Genomic DNA, 21,579 nt, shown 5'->3' with positions numbered 1-21,579 from the left:
TGTTTGGCAAATATACTGCATTTTTATTGTCAAGCATTTATTAATACATTTATGTACACATTTCACTAGCATTCAAAAAGGAAAATCAAAGGATACAACATTGTTTACATTTAAGAAGGCAGCCTTAGCAGATAACACACACAAGCAAGTCTAAAATCACATCCTCCAATTCATGTTTTGGGGATCAGTGGCTTTGGATCAGTGGTGTTACTAAATTCATTAAACTTTGTGTGTTTGGGGATGTCCTTTCGCAGGTAGATGGGGAGTCTGTAGACCACAGGTGCTTGAGGCCTGTCGGGACAGGGCCATGTTTTTATTTAACTAGGCAAATCAGTGAAGAACAAATTCTTATTTACAATGATGGCCTAGGAACAGTGGGCTGCCTTGTTCGGGGCAGAACAACAGATTTTTACCTTGTTAGGTCAGGGATTCGATCTAGCAATCTTTCGGTTACTGGTCCAACGCTCTAACCACTAGGCTACTTGCCGCCCCATGTGGTCCAGGAGTGGAGCCCCGGGACTTGCAGACAGCTAGGACTCCAGCAGAACCTTGGTGAAGCTGTAAATGTCTCGGTCCATCACATCCCACAGGCTCCCCAGAACCAATGGGCTACATGTCAAAATCACACACAGACAGGCAAAATCACACACAGACAGGCAAGTTAATCTAGGATTTTTTGGGGTCAGTGTATCGCAGTAAAACAGAATACAATAAATGCCCTCCTTTGCAATGATTTCTGAAAAAATGATGAAAGCCTGTTTTATCTCTTGACCTTTTTAGGTCTGTGTGTGCCAGTCTTTCCAGCCAGCCATGAGGTAGTTGAGGATGATACTGCCAGCCAAAGAGCATAGAGGCATCTCTCATCTCCTTCAGGATCCTCTGCCAGTCCAGGAACCGTAAAAGGCCTCTGCAGAAGTAGATTCATCCCAAACACAAATATAATTTGATATAGAGTATCTTAAATGACCGCATTTTCACAAATGTGAATACATAATCGTGAAGCCCATTAAAAAAGACTATAAGACAGAACCTGGAAGTAAAAAAAAAAAGAAAAAAAAAAAGGGAAAACCTAGTCAGTTGTCCAAATGAATGTATTTAACTGAAATGTGTCTTCCGCATTTAACCCAACCCCTCTGAATCAGAGGTGCGGGGGGCTGCCTTAATCACTACATATTCTGCTCTTCTATCGTGTGTGCAATGCTGTCCGAGGGGGAAAAAAACAGTGTTTGTTGTTTGCAATAACTTCTTTGTTGTTGTTTTATAGCAGTTTCACCATTAAGGATTCCAGCTTTAAGTAAGAACGGTTGAATTCTGACACCAATTCAAAGCATCTAACATCTAGCATGATACAAGTCATGAGAGAAAGTCAAGCTTCATGTTAAACAAGATAAGAACAGTGTGTGTGTAGTAAGGCAAACTATTGACATCTCTGCTGTTATAAACTTCTCACTAACATGTAAAGGTCTTTGGCAGTCACAGCCTCCTGCAGTAGATCTGGGTCAGGAGCCACCCCACACAGAGAGAGAGAGAGGGATGCTGAGGAGGAGAGGGATTCATCAAATTCTAAAGGACACAGAGATAAGGCAGACAAATAAAGCCCCTGAAACAGTGCTGTTGGTACTGTACTCACCTGGTGAACCACAAGTTGTCATCAAGGTTGAGCACGTAGAACACCTGCTTGGGGTCCACACCTCCCTTCAGGAGATTCCCGGTCAGACTGAGGGCCAGAAGAGAAAGAGACGTGCATACATAAGTATTCAACAACTAATCTTTGTGAAATAAAATAGCGTTTTCTTTATTAACGTTTTAATTGGCAAATGTGTGTGTGTGTGTGGTTTGACCTCTCTTAGAGCACAGTGGCCAAGTAGTGAGTGTGGAGAGGGCATGTGGGTGACAGAGCGAGGCCTGAGGCAGGAGATGCTCTCCCGTGGCAGCTTCTGGAGGTACTGCAAGATAGGACAAGACAAACATTTCACTGGGCGTTATCACAGCAGTCACACTCATAGGCAATGTATTCATACCACAGTAGACTTTCCTCAAATCTCCTCTACACAAAGAAAGTGCATCGTTTCGCTTTGTACGTTGATCTTGCACATTAGAGGCGATTTGAGTGTAGGGTGCAAGTGTGAGAGACTCCCATCCTGTCCAAGATGAGCACCACGTGTCCTTGTGGACTCGGGCCTCTCTGCCAGTACAGCCGCAGTTGTCTGCAGAAGGTCCAAACACTCCTTCCTCTGCTCCACACACTCCCTGGGCAAACCACTGCAGCTGGGACTGGGAGAGCAGAGGAGAGGCAGACAGCACAGCCTGGAACACACAGGATTAAAACAGTTATTTAAGTTTTTCCTAGCCAATGTGCCTCTGGTTTTGCTTGTCTTGGCTTGGTTACTGTGAAAGCACTTTGTAACAATGTAAAAAGGGTTTTAGAGATAAATGTGATATCTATGATATACAGTACACTATAAGGCATGTAGAAGTACCTTGAGCATCTCCTCCGAGGTCAGTGCACCCCAGGCAGTGAGGGTCTTCTGAAGGCGTTTGACCTGGACAGACAGCTCATGGTCACAGGTCAGGGGTAGGAGGAGCCCCCGCCAGCAGCCCAGCAACCCCTCCATCTCCTCCAGCAGCCTCTGAGGAGAGAGAGAGAGTCTAAAAGGATATTTAGGGACATACCAAAATGATCTCATCATCACCATAAACCACAAAAAGATGTAGTAATCAATGCCACACCTTTTGCGTCTACTGTACATTATTTCTCTTACCCACCTTTTACCTACCCACCAATCTTACCGAGAGTATAAGCATTCCTTCAACATACGTTTTTGAATGAATATGCTTCATTCAGCAACAGAACCCCTCTCATTTTACTTTATCCCTTTTCAACCAACCCCAGATGTACTTCCCTTCACACCAGTCTGAGTGAGTCTTACCTCCATCTGTGTGTTCAGGGCCCTCCTCCTGTCCCACAACTTGGCCTTCTCTGACACACAGCTCACAGCCTTCTGCTTCTTCTGAACACTAGCCATCTCCTGCACCAGCCAGCTGATCGGGTGCTGCTGATACAAAGGAAAGACAGAGGTCACACAAGTAGCAACCAAGGTTGAGAAAACTATTAAAGGTTTAGAGAGACAGAGAAGAGAGATAATTAATCTCAAAGTCTAAGCCTTTGGGGGGTGGGCTCTACTAAGCTAACATATGGAATTGTTTTAAGATGATCATACCATGGATGATTTAGCTATTTGATTTAGAATTCTAGTACCCCTGTAGGTACATAAACAAATATTTGATAAAATATTGAATTTGGCCTTTAATACTATAGCCCAAAGAAACACATTGAATAACACATTCATAAATGGAAAAACAGTCCCCATAAGGAATAAGGTTTTGAAATGTCTGTCCTATATCTAGGAGATATAAGAAAGTTCTGGAAATATTTATGTTTTTTGGACACATTGAACCCCTTTTTTTGTTGGCACAAAACTACTTCCACATGTCCATACATTTTTTTAATCGGTACCTTCAGACAAGCCCCGTAATAGTTGTGGAGTTGTAGAGCAAGACGGAGAACACCATCGTGTTTGTGAGAGTCTCCCCTTTCCATAGTGGGGTCATATTAGTTTGTAACCCAAACGGTTCGGACACTACAAACAGAAGTTGGGAAAATGTTTTGCAAGTAAAACGTACACTCTTCCCTCTGATTGGACCAGCAAACTGTCAATCAACACAGGTTGAGTGACCTAGCGCGGTGAGAAGGTGCTCGTTTGAGTGGTAAGGCAAAAGCAACTGACTAGACGAAAGCTGAGGGGTGAAGTCGGGGGTGGTATATCTGTGACAGCCAAAACTCAGACACTGATGTGGTTTTCCAACAGCACTGCTCAGTGCAACATGGCAGTGTTGCCATTGTTTATAAAAGTTGTTCTTTATAATGTTGAAATAAACATCTCCAACCCCCATATCACACACTCACAAACTGCAAATATACGTATACATTGTACAATCAATTGAGAGAAAGCCTCAAATATCACATTAATTTGTACATATCAACTGTATACATGAATTGTGTCAAAGTTGGTTCCTGTTTCAAACAATAACACCCTAATGATTGGTTGACAATAGAGACTCCCACAAGCAGGCGATGGCTGCAGGATGAAGTTGGTGAAGAGCAACTGCAGAAACTTGGAGTTGACTGTAGCCAAAACTTCATGACCTTTGATCACAATATTTTTTGTGAAGTTAATGCAGGCGACATGTAGGCTCAAGTCAAGTGGGTTTATGCAGATTTTTTTACAATTATTTTTGTCTAAAATCTATTAAATGTGACTAATTAATTTTACATAAATGTCAGAACCTTATAGTCCCACGGTGTCGATTTGTAGATGAACAAGCCATTGCATGTATGGATGTTTTTTACTCAACTTGAAGCTTGACTTGAAAAAAACTTGTGACTCGACTTGCTCTTAGAATGCACAATTTGGACTTGACTCGAGATTTGATCTGTTTGACTTCAGACTCTGACCTTGTGACTTGAGACTTGCTTGTGATAGTGACTTGGTCCCACCTCTGGCGTGTACCTCTGGGGAGCATCCCCTACCTCTCATTGGGCCATAGGGATGTCGAAGGAATGATGGGAGCTGAGCCCCTTTCCAGCCGGAACAGCAGGATGGTGTCCCCACATAGCCACAGGAAGTAGGGGTGCTGAGGGCGCTGTAGCACCCCCTGATAAATCAGAATAGAATTTATATATTTTTTCTCTCACAAAGTAGTACACTAGGACTTTATTACTCCTGTATGAGTGGCAGTGGTATAAAGTACTTAAGTAAAAAATACTTTAATATACTACTTAAGTCGATTTCTGGGGTATCTGTCCTTTACTATTTATATTCTGACTACTTACTTTTTTTACTTTTACTCCAGTACATTCCTAAAGAAAATAATGTACTTTTTACTCCTTACATTATCCCTGACACCCAAAAGTACTCATTACGTTTTGAACTGAATCTGATCTGGCGGACTTACTAAACACAAATGCTTTGTTTGTAAATTATGTCTGAGTGTCGGAGTGTGCCCATGGCTATCCGTAAATTTAAAAAAAACAAGAAAATCCTGCCGACTGGTTTGCTTAATATAAGGAATTTGAAATTATTTATACTTTTGATACTTAAGTATATTGTAGCAATTACATTTACTTTTGATACTTAAGTATATTTAAAACCAAATACTTTTTTACTTTTACTCAAGTAGGATTTTACTAGGTGACTTTTACTATTAAGGTATCTTTACTTTTACTCAAGTATGAAAATTGGGTACTTTTTCCACCAGTGATGAGTGGACAAGAAAATGACCATCAGCAGCGCGGGGAGAAATTCTCTCAGCATCCACTCAGCACCCACTTACATGAGGCGATTGGCCAGGTATCGTGTCATGTGATGGCGGGTGGTTATGCCTAGGGATTAGGCATGGAGGATTGCCATGGGGACGGGATCCCTTTGCCCCAGTGACAGGGCCAGTAGACCACAGAGGCGGGGTAGAGGTTGGGTGGGGGGAAATGCTGTAGAGCCAACCAGGCGGAGTGAAGCAGAGACTGCACTGCCTCCACAGAGAGACCATCTGTATGGAGAGAACAGAGAAAGGGGGAGGAGGGGAAAAGTGTTCGGTTTAAACTGAGGACTCCTATTCACCCTAAAACCATGTTCATTAGCGCTGTAGCAGGGGGCTGCCGTCCGCCTTACCTGGTCCAGTGTTAGAGCGAGAGAGGTGGGCCTGGGCTTGCAGGACCCTCCCTGTGTGCCCCCCACTCCTCAGCTTAGACAGACAGTCTCGCTCTCTGTCACCACACAGGTCCCTCCTCAGGACCTCAAAATATATGTCTGGGGCGTCCAACAGCATCCACCTCTTGAATGGTCTTCATCCGCTCTGGCTCCTCACTGTGTCCTATCCCTGTCCAGGCTGCTGTCTTCTGGCCTGCCTCTCCTGGCCGGGGCAGACTGGGAGGAAGAGGACGCAGAGGAGGCCAGACAGGAGGCCAGAGCTTTAGCCCCCAGAAACCTGGCCCTCAGGGACCCCTGATCCAGAGAGGACTTGGAGGCCACGAACGCCAAACCAGCTTCCAGGACTTTCCAGGTACCTGCAGCCTTCCCTAGCCTTAGCTCCAGACCTGACATGGCCATGCCACCAGGTCCTGGAGCTATAGGGTTGGGGCGAGAGGGTCTTTAGGGGGAAGAGCTAGCCAGTTTGGCAGCCATCTTGGCAATAATGCTCTTGCAACAGGCCAGGACGGCCATTTGAAACTGACGGCTGGCTCAGTCGTCAGCTGGAGCCTGTGTGGTGGCCCAGCGAGCAGTCAGGCTGGGCTCGGAGCAGCAGGGACAGTGGCAGTCTTCCCCATGGCCCAGGGAGGAGAGACCCAATGCTGGGGCCGGGCTTTGAGGGGTGGGGAGCTGGAACGATCCCTCTCGATGGGCTCCTTGGGGAACCAGCGGGTGCTCAGGAAGGCCTGACAGTCCTCCTCACCATTGGGGAGACGAGACTTTGGCTTCGGTGCCGGACGGCCTTTCCTTAGTTTGAACTTCACCTCCACCTTCTGCTACCCATTAGGAAAGTCTATAGGAGAACCAGAACAGGATTGGTAATGTTACAGAGAATGGCAGAAACTGCCTGGAGAAGGAGTCTCTGGCTCCTCCAGCAATCTCAGGGCTTTGTGGGTATTTGTATTTATTATGGAATCCCATTAGCTCAGCTACTCTTCCTGGGGTCCAGCAAAATTAAGGCAGTTTATACAATTTTTAAAACATTACAAAACATTCACAGATGTATTGTAAGGACCCTACTCCACCACTACCACATATCTACAGTACTGAATCCATGTGTTTATTTTATTTTTTATTTTACCGTTATTTTACCAGGTAAGTTGACTGAGAACACGTTCTCATTTGCAGCAACGACCTGGGGAATAGTTACAGGGGAGAGGAGGGGGATAAATGAGCCAATTGTAAACTGTGTATGTGTGTATAGTGCGTATGTTATCGTATATGTGTGTGTGTACGCATGTGTCTGTGCCTATAATTGTGTTGCTTCACAGTCTCTGCTGTTCCATAAGGTGTTTTTTAAATTTTTTAAATCAAATTTTACTGCTTGCATCAGTTACTTGATGTGGAATAGAGTTCCATGTAGTCATGGCTCTATGTAGTACTGTGCGCCTCCCATAGTCTGTTCTGGACTTGGGGACTGTGAACAGACCTCTTGTGACATGTCTTGTGGGGTATGCATCTGTATCTGAGTTGTGTGCCAGTAGTTCAGACAGACAGCTCGGTGCATTCAACATGTCAATACCTCTCATAAATACAAGTCGTGATAAAGTCAATCTCTCCTCCAATTTTAGCCAGGAGAGATTAACATGCATATTATTCATATTAGCTCTCTGTGTACATCCAAAGGCCAGCTGTGCTGCCCTGTTCTGAGCCAATTGCAATTTTCCTAAGTCCTTTTTTGTGTCACCTGAGCAGTAGTCAAGGTGCGACAAAACTAGGGCCTGTAGGACCTGCCTTGTTTATCGGAGAAAACGGAGAATGGATCAACAACATTGTAGTTACCCCACAATACTAACCTAATTAACAGAGTGAAAAGGACAGAAAAAATATTCCAAATCATGCATCTTGTTTGCAAAGTTCCACCAAAGTAATACTGCAAAGAAAATTGGCAAAGCAATTAACATTTTGTCCTGAATACAAAAAATTGTGTTTGGGGCAAATACAATACAACACATTACTGAGTACCACTCTCCATATTTTCAAGCATAGTGGTGGCTGCAACATGTTATGTTATGTCGCTTGTAATTGTTAAGGACTGGGGAGATTTCCAGGGTAAAAAATAAGCGGAATGGAGTTAAGCACAGGCAAAATCCTAGAGCAAAACCTTGTTCAGTCTGCTTTCCACCAGACACTGGGATATGAAGTCACCTTTCAGCAGGACAATAAGCATTTTGCAACATCTGCTGATGTAAATAGGGCTTTATAAATACATTTGATGATAATTTGATTTAATCTGATTGGAAAACACAAGGTCAAATCTACACCGGACTTGCTTACCAAGAAGACCGTGAATGTTTCTGAGAGGCTGAGTTACCGTTTTGACTTAAACCTGCTTGAAAATCTATGGCAAGACTTGAAAATGTTTGTCTAGCAATACTCAACAACCAATTTGATGGAGCTTGAAGAATTTTGAAAATAATAATGGGCAAATACTGTACAATCCAGGCATTTATTATTAAAAACGGTACTATATGATTTCAATGACACAGACAATGGTCACATAGGCCTATATAATGAATACACTGTACAGAGAATACTTTATGTAATACTATTGAGAAACATACTTACAAGAACATTATCCTACATCACAGTTATATTTCTTAATTCAGACCAAAACACAAAAATAATTCATTAGGAAAACTGAATGTAATTCAATACCATGTGCACAAACTGGAAAGGAATGACACTTCATACCAAGTTCAGAACATTTTATCTATCTAAGCGTTTTGTAATGTTCTCATGACAATGTCATTTGTTCCTCTTACGCCCGATGTCCACCAGATGCCTGTTTGTTTTGTTTTTCCGTACTTGGCGCAAGTGCTTCGCTTTTCAACTAGCTAAACGCTTGCTAGTTGGAGTCTGTGTGTTTAGGCCTACTTCTGTTTGTATCACCATACAGTAAAGCAATGCACGAGTTTAAAATACTGAAAGCATGCGGTACACCGAACGCACGGCAGCTTAGTGCAGCACCCCCAACGTAGCGTTGCGGACTGCTCCATTGACAATGAATTACTTCCGCCGGAATGCAAAGAATTTGCTGTATCTGATGTTTGCTGCATAATAACAATAAATAAAAAAATCCCTTATGTATTATTCTCCCCTAACCCTACCACCACACCCATAATTGGAGTAAACGAATGGATAACAATATTTAGACTTCTACTTCTAGCTTATACATAGTGTAACGACCCTGGGTTTATAAGCGCGGAAATCGACTCTGCCGCTTGAGCATGCTTTTGCGGCACAGTCGATAGCGCGCCGGACCTCGGGCTTAGGAGGTCGAGGGTTCGAGACCTGCTCCCTGCTGTTTCATTACATTGGTGTCAGAAGTGATCGGACCTCGCATCCACGACAGTGCGTGTGCTTGGCCGGTGAGCGCGTTCCTGTAAGACGTAAAGTCGCAAGCTAGCGCGAGGACGCGCTCTTTGAAAGGAGGGAGTAGTGTAACGACCCTGGGTTTATAAGCGCGGAAATCGACTCTGCCGCTTGAGCATGCTTTTGCGGCACAGTCGATAGCGCGCCGGACCTCGGGCTTAGGAGGTCGAGGGTTCGAGACCTGCTCCCTGCTGTTTCATTACATTGGTGTCAGAAGTGATCGGACCTCGCATCCACGACAGTGCGTGTGCTTGGCCGGTGAGCGCGTTCCTGTAAGACGTAAAGTCGCAAGCTAGCGCGAGGACGCGCTCTTTGAAAGGAGGGAGTAGTGTAACGACCCTGTGTTTATAAGCGCGGAAATCGACTCTGCCGCTCGAGCATGCTTTTGCGGCACAGTCGATAGCGCGCCGGACCTCGAGATAGGAGGTCGAGGGTTCGAGACCTGCTCCATGCCTGTTTCATTACAATACTATAAACATTTTACGGACATGGTACATTTTACAGCTAGTGTCCGTCCTCCTCTGAGTACATTGAATTCAATACAAAGCCTGAACAGTTTTGAACAAATTAATTTCTCAAAAAATGAAGGAGAAGCAAGAGAGAGAGAGAACTATATTTAGTTGTATTTTATTCACTTTCACTTAGTTAGCTAAGGCAGCTAGCTAATTTAGCCTATTCACACACCTGGCTCAAACAGAGAAGGATGCTATGTTAGCTAGCTGGCTCAGGATATCTAACACTGGAACTCTTCCAACGCAAGGTATGTTTTCGGTTTTATGAATTTATTGCCACTGGGGCCCCCCAGTGTAACTGCTAAACTGCTTGCTGTACAGTGCACTGCATGATTGTAGCGGGTTTACTAAATTATTATTTCTAGTAGCCATGTTGACTATGACATTAGCTAATATGGTGACATATTAGGTGACTAATATGGTGACGTAGGATGTGTGTAGCGGTTAGCAGTTATGAGATGAAGGTTTGGCTTGGAAAGGTTTTTTCACCTGGGGATAAACATACTTGGATTTGCCCAATATAAACTTTTGTTTGCAACTGTTTGGACTAATAATTACACTCTAGATCAGCTAGAAGCAGGCAACAGTGTGCAAGGCGGTATTGATTATGTCACTGTCTGTCACCTTGATTACTCACATTTTTCTCTTGACCTGTTGTAAACTTTCATTCGTAGGCTAGGTTGTAGCAATGTCATGATGGGTATAGGGACAATTCGAGGATCACGTAGTAGCCTAAACCTATCGATGTTACATTGACCTGGGTGAATGTAATATGAATGACAGTCATCAATATGTAAGGTATAATCAACGAGGGGCTATGCATTGCAAATAATGAACATGTGGAAGGTGTAGCGCGGAGTGGAACTGACCTTCCACAGAGCTACATTTTTTCCAGAGAACGCATTGAGCCACAAGTTGTTTATCCATTTTATACCATGGCTATAATTTTAAACATTTGCCACTAGAAATCTGGTCAATATCCACTGAAGTAGCTAGCAAGTTTATTAGATAACTACAGTAGTTGCCTTGGTAACCAAACAAACATACTTGCTAGTTAGCTAACCAAACCATCAGTCCTAGTTTGCTATTCTGAAAATCCAATTAAACAATGCTGATATACCGTGCGAGTTATAGGGAAATAATGCACGCTCTAGAATGCCCTTCAAACACATCAGAAACGAGTATTCAACAATGCCACGGTATAAGATGTATTATAAACTGGGTGGTTCGAGCCCTGAATACTGATTGGCTGAAAGCCGTAGTACATCAGACCGTATACCAGGAGTATGTTGAAACATTTATTTTTACTGCTCTAAATACGTTGGTAACCAATTTATAATAGCAGTAAGGCACCTCGGGAGGTTGTGGTATATGGCCAATATACCATGGCTAAGGGCTGTATTCAGGCACTCCTAGTTGTGTCGTACAAAAGAACTGCCCTTTACCGTGGTACAGTTGCTTGCGAAAGTATTCACCCCCTTGGCATTTTTCATATTTATTGCCTTACAACCTGGAATTAAAATGGATTTTGGGGGGGGGTTGTATCATTTGATTAACACAACATGCCTACCAGTTTAAAAAGAAGAAAGACAAGAAATAAGACAACAAAACAGAAAACTTGAGCATGCTTAACTATACACCCCCCAAAGTCAATACTTTGTAGAGCCACCTTTTGCAGCAATTACAGCTGCAAGTCTCTTGGGGTAGGTCTCTATAAGCTTGGCACATCTAGCCACTGGGATTTTTGCCCATTCTTCAATGTAAAACTGCTCCAGCTCCTTCAAGTTGGATGGGTTCTGCTGGTGTACAGCAATATTTAAGTCATACCACAGATTCTTAATTGGATTGAGGTCAGGGCTTTGACTAGGCCATTCCAAAACATTTAAATGTTTCCCCTTAAACCACTCGAGTGTTGCTTTAGCAGTATGCTTAGGGTTATTGTCCTGCTGGAAGATGAACCTCTGTCCCAGTCTCAAATCTTTGGAAGACAAACAGGTTTCCCTCAAATATTTCCCTGTATTTAGCGTCATCCATCATTCCTTCAATTCTGACCAGTTTCCCAGTCCCTGCCGATGAAAAACATCCCCACAGCATGATGCTGCCACCACCATGCTTCACTGTGGGGATGTTGTTCTCGGGGTGATGCGAGGTGTTGGGTTTGCGCCAGACATAGCGTTTTCCTTGATGACCAAAAAGCTACATTTTTGTCACATCTGACCAGAGTACCTTCTTCCATATGCTTGGGGAGTCTCCCACATGCCTTTTAGCGAACACCAAACGTCTTTGCTTATTTCTTTCTTTAAGCAATGTTTTTTTCTGGCCACTCTTCCGTAAAGCCCAGCTCTGTGGAGTGTACGGCTTAAAGTGGTCCTATGGAGCTCCTTCAGTGTTATCTTTGGTCTCTTTGTTGCCTCTCAGATTAATTCCCTCCTTGCCTGGTCCGTGGATTTTGGTGGGCGGCCCTTTCTTGGCAGGTTTGTTGTGATGCCATATTCTTTCCATTTTTTACTAATGGATTTAATGTTGCTCCATAGGATGTTCAAAGTTTCGTATATTATTTTATAACCCAACCCTGATCTGTACTTCTATACAACTTTGTCCCTGACCTGTTTGGAGAACTCCTCGGTCTTCATGGTGCCGCTTGCTTGGTGGTGCCGCTTGCTTAGTGGTGTTGCAGACTAAGGGGCCTTTCGTGTGTATATATATATACACACTGTGATCATGTGACAGATCATGTGACACAGATTGCACACAGGTGAACGTTATTTAACTAATTATGTGACTTCTGAAGGTAATTGGTTGCACCAGATCTTATATAGGGGCTTCATAGTAAAGGGGGTGAATGCATATGCACGCACCACTTTTCATTATTTTAAGTAATTTTTTTCATTTCACTTCACCAATTTGGACAATTTTGTGTATGTCCATTACATGAAATCCAAATAAAAATCAATTTAAAATACAAATTCAACCAAAACCTCAAGGAGTGATGAATACTTTTGCAAGGCATATACCACACCACCCTCATTCCTTATTGCTTAAATAGAAATAAGACCATGCTCGTAAAAAAATATTGTCCTCCCTAATCTTAAACGGTACCGACCGCCATTGGTTTCTACAGAAGGTAAATTAAAGATTACATTTTTATTATTATATTGATTGATTGACTATGGCTTTTCAAGTCAACCAGCAGTGCTATTTGCAGAGTTAGTTCTAGGTAAATGGTGTGATTTTTCAGCCCTTCCTGAACTTGTAACCAAAAACAAGCTACATACATATGAGCAGTACCAAAACAATTTATCTAATGCTTCTGTCTCTTCGCAGCAAAATCTGTAGAGCTGGGATGGTTGTATTCCCCATATACAATTTACATCAACAACATAGCTCAGGCAGTAGGAAGCAGTCTTATTCTAAGCTGGCCCCTCTCTGGATTATGTGTTAAACGCTCTACAACAAAGCTTTCTTAGTGTCCAACAAGCTTGCTCTGCCCTTAACCTTGTTCTGAACACCTCCAAAGGTCATGTGGTTCGGTAGGAAAAATGAAACTGAAATTGTAACCATCTTTCTATGGCTTGTTTAAAAAATAGGGATATTTTGGAGAGGTTTTCATTTTAAAATAACCGAAAGGGAGAGGTTATAATCTGGACAAAGGAAAAAAGGCCGTTTTTGAACAAGGGGTGAGCCATTCTTACTAATCTGCTGGAGAACCAGTTCCGATTTGCCTTTAGAGAGATTCAATATTCTAATAATTTATAATTTTAGCCCTTCAAATTCATATTTATTATATAAATAGGCCCATTGAATTATTCCAATTGAAGTGGATAAAGGAACAAGCGGTTCCTCTTCTAGATGTTAACATCAGTATATGGTCCCGCATTCGCTTATTACTGTATATAACAGATTTTCCTAAAGTAAAGTGTTGGTTGGTTTCAGAGTTTAATGGGTTTGGATTAGAGGTCGACCGATTATGATTTTTCAATGCCGATACCGATTATTGGAGGACAAAAAAAGCCGATAGCGATTAATCGGCCGATTTATTAAAAAAGTTTTTTTTTGTAATATATATATATATATATATATATATATATATATCATACACACACACACATTTTTGTAATAATTACAATTGCAACAATACTGAATGAACAATGAACACTTATTTTAATTTAATATAATACATAAATACACACACGCACACAGCTCTGAAGTGACAATGATACTGAAGAGTCTGCTTAGGAGACGAATACTCTCAACTGTTTGAATAAAAATAGAGTTTAAGTTACCTGTGTTGAATGTCGAAAACAAAAACTTAAATTTCTATATGCAGGAAATCCTATTTTAATAATGGGCATGGTAAGAATTGACAACCAAAGTGCGAGTCATAATTCCCATGACACCTAGCAAAATCTGAAAGCGGTTCCTTCATTTATTCCAAAGGATATTTTTAGATTAACTTAAAATAAGGTCTGTGTTTCGTGTAGGCTTACATCACCGTGCCAATTTTATAACTGTGTAGATATCCATAGGACAAGGTAACTCTGATCAATATTGGCTAAATATAAGCGAAGATTAAAAAAAAATTGTAGAGTGGATTTATGAAAATATGTTGACAAACGTTACCTTATCCTAGTGAGATTTACACGGGTGTCAAAACGTCGAGGCGGTTTAAGCCTGCGCGAAACACAGACCTTATTTGAAGTAGATCAAGACATTCTCTATGGAAGACATGAACGGTAAAATAACGAAGGAACCCCTTTCAAATTCAGCCGCAAGTTATTACAGGAATTATTACATTTACATTTAAGTCATTTAGCAGACGCTCTTATCCAGAGCGACTTACAAATTGGTGCATTCACCTATAACACGTCGACTACTTCTCTCTAAACCATATACCTTTGACTAATCCGGAAACTATCACCTCGAAAACAAAACGTTTATTCCGTTCCGTATTTTATCTAACGGGTGGCATCCATGAGTCTAAATATTCCTGTTACATTGCACAACCTTCAATGTTGTCATAATTACGTAAAGTTCTGGCAAATTAGTTCGCAAAGAGCCAGGCGGCCCAAACTGTTGCATATACTCTGACTCTGCGTGCAATGAACGCAAGAGAAATGACACAATTTAACCTGGTTAATATTACCTGCTAACCTGGATTTCTTTTAGTTAAATATGCAGGTTTAAAAATATATACTTGTGTATTGATTTTAAGAAAGGCATTGATGTTTATGGTTAAGTACACATTGGAGCAATGACAGTCATTGATTTATTGTTTTTATAAGATAAGTTTAATGCTAGCTAGCAACTTACCTTAGCTTACTGCATTCGTTAACAGGCAGGCTCCTCGTGGAGTGCAATGTAATCAATGCAAGATTGGATCCCCCGAGCTGACAAGGTTAAAAATCTGTCGTTCTGCCTCGTTTTTCCTAGGCCGTCATTGAAAATAAGAATGTGTTCTTAACTGGCTTGCCTAGTTAAATAAAGATTAAATAAAGGTGATTAAAAAATATGTAAACCCCCCCCCCCCCAAAAACAGCAAATTGGCGCCCAAAAATACCGATTTCCGATTGTTACGAAAACTTGAAATCGGCCGCGATTAATCGGTCGACCTCTTGTTTGGATCAGTCCTCTTGAATGTTTATGGGGTTCATAACTATGGTTGTGGCGTCCTGGAACAAAGGATTTTCGATCTGAAACACAAAGGACCAACAAGAGATAAGTTTAGTACAGAGCGAGCATCATGTTATCAACAACCAACACTTAACATTATAAATCTTGCATTAAAGACTCATTAAGTTGATTATTTGCCCCAAAAATTTACAAAACTACAATAAGAAGACCAAACACATTCACAAATAATAGAGAAATCCACTATTCATACAATAAACTATGAGACTGAGAACAATAGACAGATATTTGGTTATGAGAAACGACCAGTTAACGCAGAGACATCTAGCCTATTTGACATATCATGGTGATTCATTGTCAGGTGTATACTGTTCTTTCTCTTACATTTTTCCAGACTACAGTCTCTGTTGCTTTGAAGAATCTGGCGTACTCTCTCCGGTAGTGGAACTCCAGCATCAGCCAGCTGATAAGGATCACTGCGATGCCGATGAAGATGATGCTGGACACCGAGCTGCCAATGATCACATAAGTCTTGTTAACAGAGCCTGCCAGGGATATGAAGAGGAAGAGTTTGTAGTAGAACGTGAGTCCTGACTTTTTGTCTAATGCAAAGCATCTTTGATGAAACAACTATAGCAGAATAGGTCCATATACGCAGAATAAGGATGTCATAGGAGTGATCTTTTTTAGGTGTGCCTAAGAGCTAGCAATATTATGAATTGCTCCAATGAGCAGTGAGAATAGAAATGGTAAAAACAGTAAGCCAGTTGGATACATAGCCATGTTAAAATCCTGAAAATAAAGGATAATGATTAGAGATGAACTTAAGGTCTCACGGGGTAGATCTGTGTAGAGGACCAGGATGTTGCCGTCAGGGAACAGCTCCACTTTGTAGGAGATGGTGTCTTTTCTGCATGGGAACTCCTGGGGTCCCTCAACCCAAGTGGGCTTGACTGAGCCACATGGTCGGCTACAGTTACTCTTTAGGCCGTCACTTTCCTTATTGGACAATTCACACGTCACACAGGCCCTGGAAATGTTACACAAAGACAGGTTAACAGACATACTGAAGGTACACAGGCACACACACAAGCACACACACAGACACTGCATTATTGTAATGTAAAGTGTTCCTGTAAGGTCACAATTGAAGTACTAAACTTTGGCAACCTGGAAACTCAATCCAAAATGACTAAGTTATTGTCTTGTACTCACAGGAATTTTGCGCATGCATTAGCAATCTTTGAGCAGTTCATGCCAAAGCAGTCTTTGTTGCACTGGCACTGGTTACACTGGCATGTTCCCTGGCCATTGCACAGCTTCCCAGCAGTCCTGCACTGGTCGGTGAGGGTGGTAACAGTCACACGCAGAGCCTGTGTAGTTGTCATGACACTTACATGTTCCACACTGCCACAGTCACGCGGCAAATGTTGTCAAACACAGCTGAAAAATGGTCTGCAATAAGGTGCAGCTATAAGGAACACATTCTTAACCAATCAAAATGCATGGCCTGAACTAACTGTTTTAGTTTACTCACCACCGCAGAGCATGTTGTTGTGGCGGTCACAGCTGTTGTCATCACATTGGCAGAAATCACCACGGTGGGTGCCCTGGCACACACATATGCCACACTCACAGGTCCCGTGCCCGCTGCATTGCAGCGAGGAGCTGTCTTGGGGACATGTTGCGTCCATAGAGGCCGTTTACACTCACACCTCTGACCCAGGTGATACTCGTCACAGCTAAAGGGCACAGCATTTTACAAAAACAATGAAAAGAATTGGGTAAAACAACAAAAAACAGAACATTCTGGGACTTAATTTGGGCTAGGAGTTTTTTCTGGTCAGGTCACGTAATCAGGGAAGACTTCTAGCCCTACTCATCAGTACCTCAAAAACACTTTAATCACTGTAACAATGGAAAACTATTAACTTGAATCCCCTCAAGTTTTGATTGTGAGAACTTTTATATTTGATACATTTCTTTAACTATAGAAACTTGTTTACTGCTATGTGGTAACAGTCAAACTGCAGTCTGCAGCTGTTTCCCTCACTGTGTGCAGTTTGTAAGCACAGTTCTCTATCTCACCAACCAGGAGGTGCTGTGAGTTCTTGTCATAATTTGAGGACTTGCCTGTAGATTCCGCAGTTGAGCGTTCCCTTTTCACTGCAGTGTGTGGACTGCTGTTCTCTGTCATGGCAGTCACAGTCACACAGGGTTTCCACGGAGACCTTCAGGGTCTCGCTGATGCCCTGAAGTTTGAGGAAAAACTGCTTCTTCTCCTTCAGACATTCTCCTTCAGACGTTGAAATATTCAGACTCACTGTGAAGTCAACCTGGGCGCAAGGGAGAGTAAATAGGTCTGTACACAATAAATAGGTCTGTAACACAAGTCCTATACAGTATACCATTAAATAAACCCAGTGTATGCTGTTTTTTGTTGTTTTCAGCCATTGACTTCAAGTGAACAACTATTATATAACTACATATATTACATGACTAAATCCATTAAAGACATGAGCCTTGCTCTCCTTGTTCACATCTTGTTTTTGCCCTCCACCCCTTCTTTGTGCCAGACCTGCTTGTTGAGCTTGACGTTCATGCACGCGCCCCTCTGCCACAGGGTGTTGTCCCCTTCTGCAGGGGTGCAGTGGGATCTGTAGGTCATGTCCAGACCCGAGGGGGCTCCATGGTGCTCCAATAAGATAGTGGAGGACAGGTTCTGTGAACAGATATGCATTAGTATAGATAGGAGAGTTGATGATGTGACATTTTTGTCTATGTGTCCAATAAATGGAATTTCATTGCAAAGCCACAGTGATACGTTTGTTTGTAAGTAATACATTTCAAAAGTAGTTTATATTTCTCTAGGCCTAAATGTCTTAAATTCGTAGAGAAATGTAGGTCTATCATGTATGAAACCTTAACTTTACCACTAGGAAGATTGACACATAATTTGCCAGTATATTTTTCTACCCGTGAGAGCATAGCACACACTATATCCGTCACTAGCTAACCATGAGGCCAGGGATTCCAGTGAAAATACGTATGGGAGCTGGTTCTACTTTTTTAGTCTGCTGTGTGAGTCATGGCCATAACCACAGACATGATTTTATGTCCTCTTTTGAATACGCATTTTATTGGTCATTGCAGCCTTTTGCCATTGAAGTATTTCACGATTTTGCAGTAGCTTGGCACTAATTATTGTCAACTGTGTTCTAGGCTTGAGACCGTTTAGATACTCACATTGTAGGCCTCTAAGATGAGCTGGACCACGTTGCTGGAGTCGTTCTTCAGGACTCCCAGCACTGACTGAGGGATTAGTTTACTCAATGCCTAGGGAAGTGTGTGTGTGTGTATACAGTATGTGTGTTTGTTTAGGTATGGGCACAATAGAGAGAGACGGGCGAAGGTAGAAATACAGAGGTTAAACATTTTGTGAACTTTTGTAATTTGCTTTAACAAACTATCTCTCCTGTCAGTCCTGACCTTGTAGGCAGCAACACTGTCCTCGGTGACAGCAAAGATGAGCTGGATGTTATTGGCTGCCAGGACCCTGGCGAGCTGGCCAACCGATGGGTAGTCCTTAGACACATAGGAAGTGGATTAAATAACCACAGAAAGGCGTCGTAGTTGCCCAGCTCTTCCACAACAAATGTCACTGAAACAAGCTCACGTCTTCTAAGTGTTGATCATCCCACCCCTCTGTTGATAACTCACATATTTAGTGCCATCGTAGAAGCCGCTGCCATTGAGATGACACTTCCCATCATTAGGTTTGAATATCCCAGCCAGCCTGCCGTCCCCGGCAATGTGGAAGGTGACATCTGACGTGTAAACCCCGATCCGGGTGACATTGTTCCAACCAATCACACCCTGGAGGGAGGGAGGGAGAGAGAGAAAGGGAGAGAAATAGAAATGGACATTGTAGACATACGTTGTAGTAGACTGGTCTCCTAGACTAAACGTAACATAGTAAATGTAAATCTGTGGCATTCACATTAATATGATATGTAACGTTTGGTATGGTTTCATAAGACGGAAGGTTACTTAAGGCAAAAACGAAAGGAGGGTGGTTGGTCGGATTGGATGTGTGGCCGTGTATAATTAGTTTGAATCTCATTACGGACAATTTTAGCATTTTAGCAACTTTGCAACTACTTCCTACTTTTTAGACTTTGCAACTACTTAGCATGTTAGCTAACCCTTCCCCTAATAATTTCAGCTAACCCTTCCCCTAACCCTAACCATTTAATCTAAATCCTAACCCTAAACTTAACCCCCAACCCCTAACCTAGCTAACGTTAGCCACCTAGCTAATGTTAGCGTTAGCCACCTAGCCACCCCTAGCTAACATTAGCCACAACAAAATGGAATTTGTAACATACGATACGTTTTGAAAATTCGTAGCATATCGTACATTTTGCAAATTCGTAAGATATCGTATGAATTGCAATTCGTAACATATCATACAAAATGGAGTGTCTCGTATTTACTACTAAATGCTCTGGGACCGCATTGGTTGTAGACATCCTAGCCTCTATACAGAGGTAACTGTGTTTGGTCATGTATGACAGTCCTACCTGGCAGACAGCTGCATGCATGATGGCGTCAAAGCCAGACTCGGGGGAGTCCACCATTTGGGGGAGTCCACCATTTGTTGCACAAATTTGTTTACATTCCTGTTAGTGAGCATTTCTTCTTTGCCAATATAATCCATCCACCTGAAAGGGGTGGCATATCAAGAAGCTGATTAAACAGCATGATCATTACACAGGTGCACCTTGTGCTGGGAACAATAAAAGGCCACTCTAAAATATACAGTTTTGTCACACAACACAATGCCACAGATGTCTCAAGTGTTGAGGCATGCAATTGCCATGCCGATTGCAGGAATGTCCACCAAAGCTGTTGCCAGATAATTTAATGTTAATTTCTCTACCATAAAACACCTCCAACGTCGTTTTAGAGAATTTGGCTGTACGTCCAACCAGCCTCACAACCGCAGACCATGCCAACCCAGGACCTCTACATCCATCTTCTTCACCTGTGGGATCGTTTGAGACCAGCGACCCGGACAGCTGATGAAACTGTGGGTTTGCACAACCGAAGAACTTCTGCACAAACTGTCAGAAACCGTCTCAGGGAAGCTCATCTGTGTGCCCATCATCCTCCCCAGGGTTTTGACCTGACTACAGTTCGGCATCAGAAACGACTTCAATGGGAAAATGCTCACCTTCGATGGCAACTGGCATGCTGGAGAACTGTGCTCTTCGTGGATGAATCCCAGTTTCAACTGTACCGGGCAGATGGCAGACAGCAGGTATGGTGTGTGGGCGAGCGGTTTGCTGATGTCAACGCTGGGAACAGAGTGCCCCATAGTGGGGGTGGGGTTATGGTAGGGGCAGGCAAAAGCTACGGACAACGAACACAATTCTATTGATGGAAATTTGAATGCACAGAGATACCGTAATGAGATCCTGAGGCCCATTGTTGTGCCATTCATCCACCGCCAACACGTCATATTTCAGCATGATAATGCATGGCCCCATGTCGAAAAGATCTGTACACAATTCCTGGAAGCTGAAAATGTCCCATTTCTTCCATAGCCTGCATACTCACCAGACATGTCACCCATTGAACATGTTTGGGATTCTCTAGATCGACGTGTATGACAGCGTGTTTCAGTTCCCACAAATATCCAGCAACTTCGCACAGCCTTTGAAGAGGAGTGGAACAACATTCCACAGGCCACAATCAACAGCCTGATCAACTCTATGCGAAGGAGCTGCAACCTGCCTAAATGACTACAGACCCGTAGAACTCACGTCCGTAGCCATGAAGTGCTTTGAAAGGTTGGTAATGGCTCACATCAACACCATTATCCCAGAAACCCTAGACCCACTCCAATTTGCATACCGCCCAAACAGATCCACAGATGATGCAATCTCTATTGCACTCCACACTGCCCTTTCCCACCTGGACAAAAGGAACACTTATGTGAGAATGCTATTCATTGACTACAGCTCAGCGTTCAACACCATAGTGCCCTCAAGATATGCTCTCTTTCTCACACATACACACACAGCAGATGTTCTGGGAAGGAAGTTGACCTGTCTGGCTCTGAAATGGAGCAGACGTTGACTAGCACAAACCACAGACTGCAGATTACTTTCTGACTGGCTGGGAGAATACCTGTAGTTACATAGAGGTCATCATATTGTGTACACACACACACACACACACACTTTACACAC

General features: G+C 42.7%; 2 protein-coding genes across 8 annotated transcripts; both read right to left on the bottom strand.

Moving 5' to 3' along the window:
* Positions 1-8: 8 nt before the first annotated feature.
* Positions 9-15,095, bottom strand: LOC129815534 (separin-like). 5 transcript variants are annotated; one of them, XM_055869445.1, is made up of 10 exons: positions 15,005-15,095; positions 5,730-6,600; positions 5,395-5,607; positions 2,931-3,053; positions 2,481-2,630; positions 1,842-2,307; positions 1,631-1,717; positions 1,455-1,536; positions 414-907; positions 9-291 (listed from the first exon to the last, which is right to left on the bottom strand). In XM_055869445.1, exons 3-7 carry the CDS (start codon positions 5,605-5,607, stop codon positions 1,713-1,715), a joined length of 957 nt encoding a protein of 318 aa, XP_055725420.1. In that variant the 5' UTR covers positions 5,730-6,600; positions 15,005-15,095; the 3' UTR covers positions 9-291; positions 414-907; positions 1,455-1,536; positions 1,631-1,712. The 5 variants fall into 5 exon arrangements, with proteins under 5 accessions (XP_055725420.1, XP_055725419.1, XP_055725418.1 ...); XM_055869444.1 differs by having other exon boundaries at positions 9-609; positions 773-907; XM_055869443.1 differs by having other exon boundaries at positions 9-907.
* On the bottom strand, positions 13,833-21,386 carry LOC129815533 (integrin beta-7-like). Of its 3 annotated transcripts, XR_008753449.1 has the most exons (12): positions 19,906-21,385; positions 19,043-19,198; positions 18,812-18,907; positions 18,569-18,658; positions 17,901-18,044; positions 17,456-17,658; positions 16,860-17,064; positions 16,538-16,695; positions 16,159-16,352; positions 15,707-15,867; positions 15,252-15,384; positions 13,833-15,120 (listed from the first exon to the last, which is right to left on the bottom strand). XR_008753449.1 is itself a non-coding variant. In XM_055869440.1 (11 exons), the coding sequence occupies exons 1-11, from the start codon at positions 19,960-19,962 to the stop codon at positions 15,316-15,318; spliced, it is 1,533 nt and encodes a 510-aa protein (XP_055725415.1). In that variant the 5' UTR covers positions 19,963-21,385; the 3' UTR covers positions 15,251-15,315. The 3 variants fall into 3 exon arrangements, 2 of the variants coding, with proteins under 2 accessions (XP_055725415.1, XP_055725417.1); XM_055869440.1 differs by lacking the exon at positions 13,833-15,120 and having other exon boundaries at positions 15,251-15,384; XM_055869442.1 differs by lacking the exons at positions 13,833-15,120; positions 15,252-15,384 and having other exon boundaries at positions 15,713-15,833; positions 19,906-21,386.
* Between the last annotated feature and the right edge of the window lie 193 nt (positions 21,387-21,579).

Source organism: Salvelinus fontinalis, chromosome 18, assembly GCF_029448725.1.
Source record: "Salvelinus fontinalis isolate EN_2023a chromosome 18, ASM2944872v1, whole genome shotgun sequence".
Classification (NCBI taxonomy): domain Eukaryota; kingdom Metazoa; phylum Chordata; class Actinopteri; order Salmoniformes; family Salmonidae; genus Salvelinus; species Salvelinus fontinalis.
Note: the sequence above shows the minus strand (reverse complement) of the source record. Positions and strands in the feature narration are given on the sequence as shown.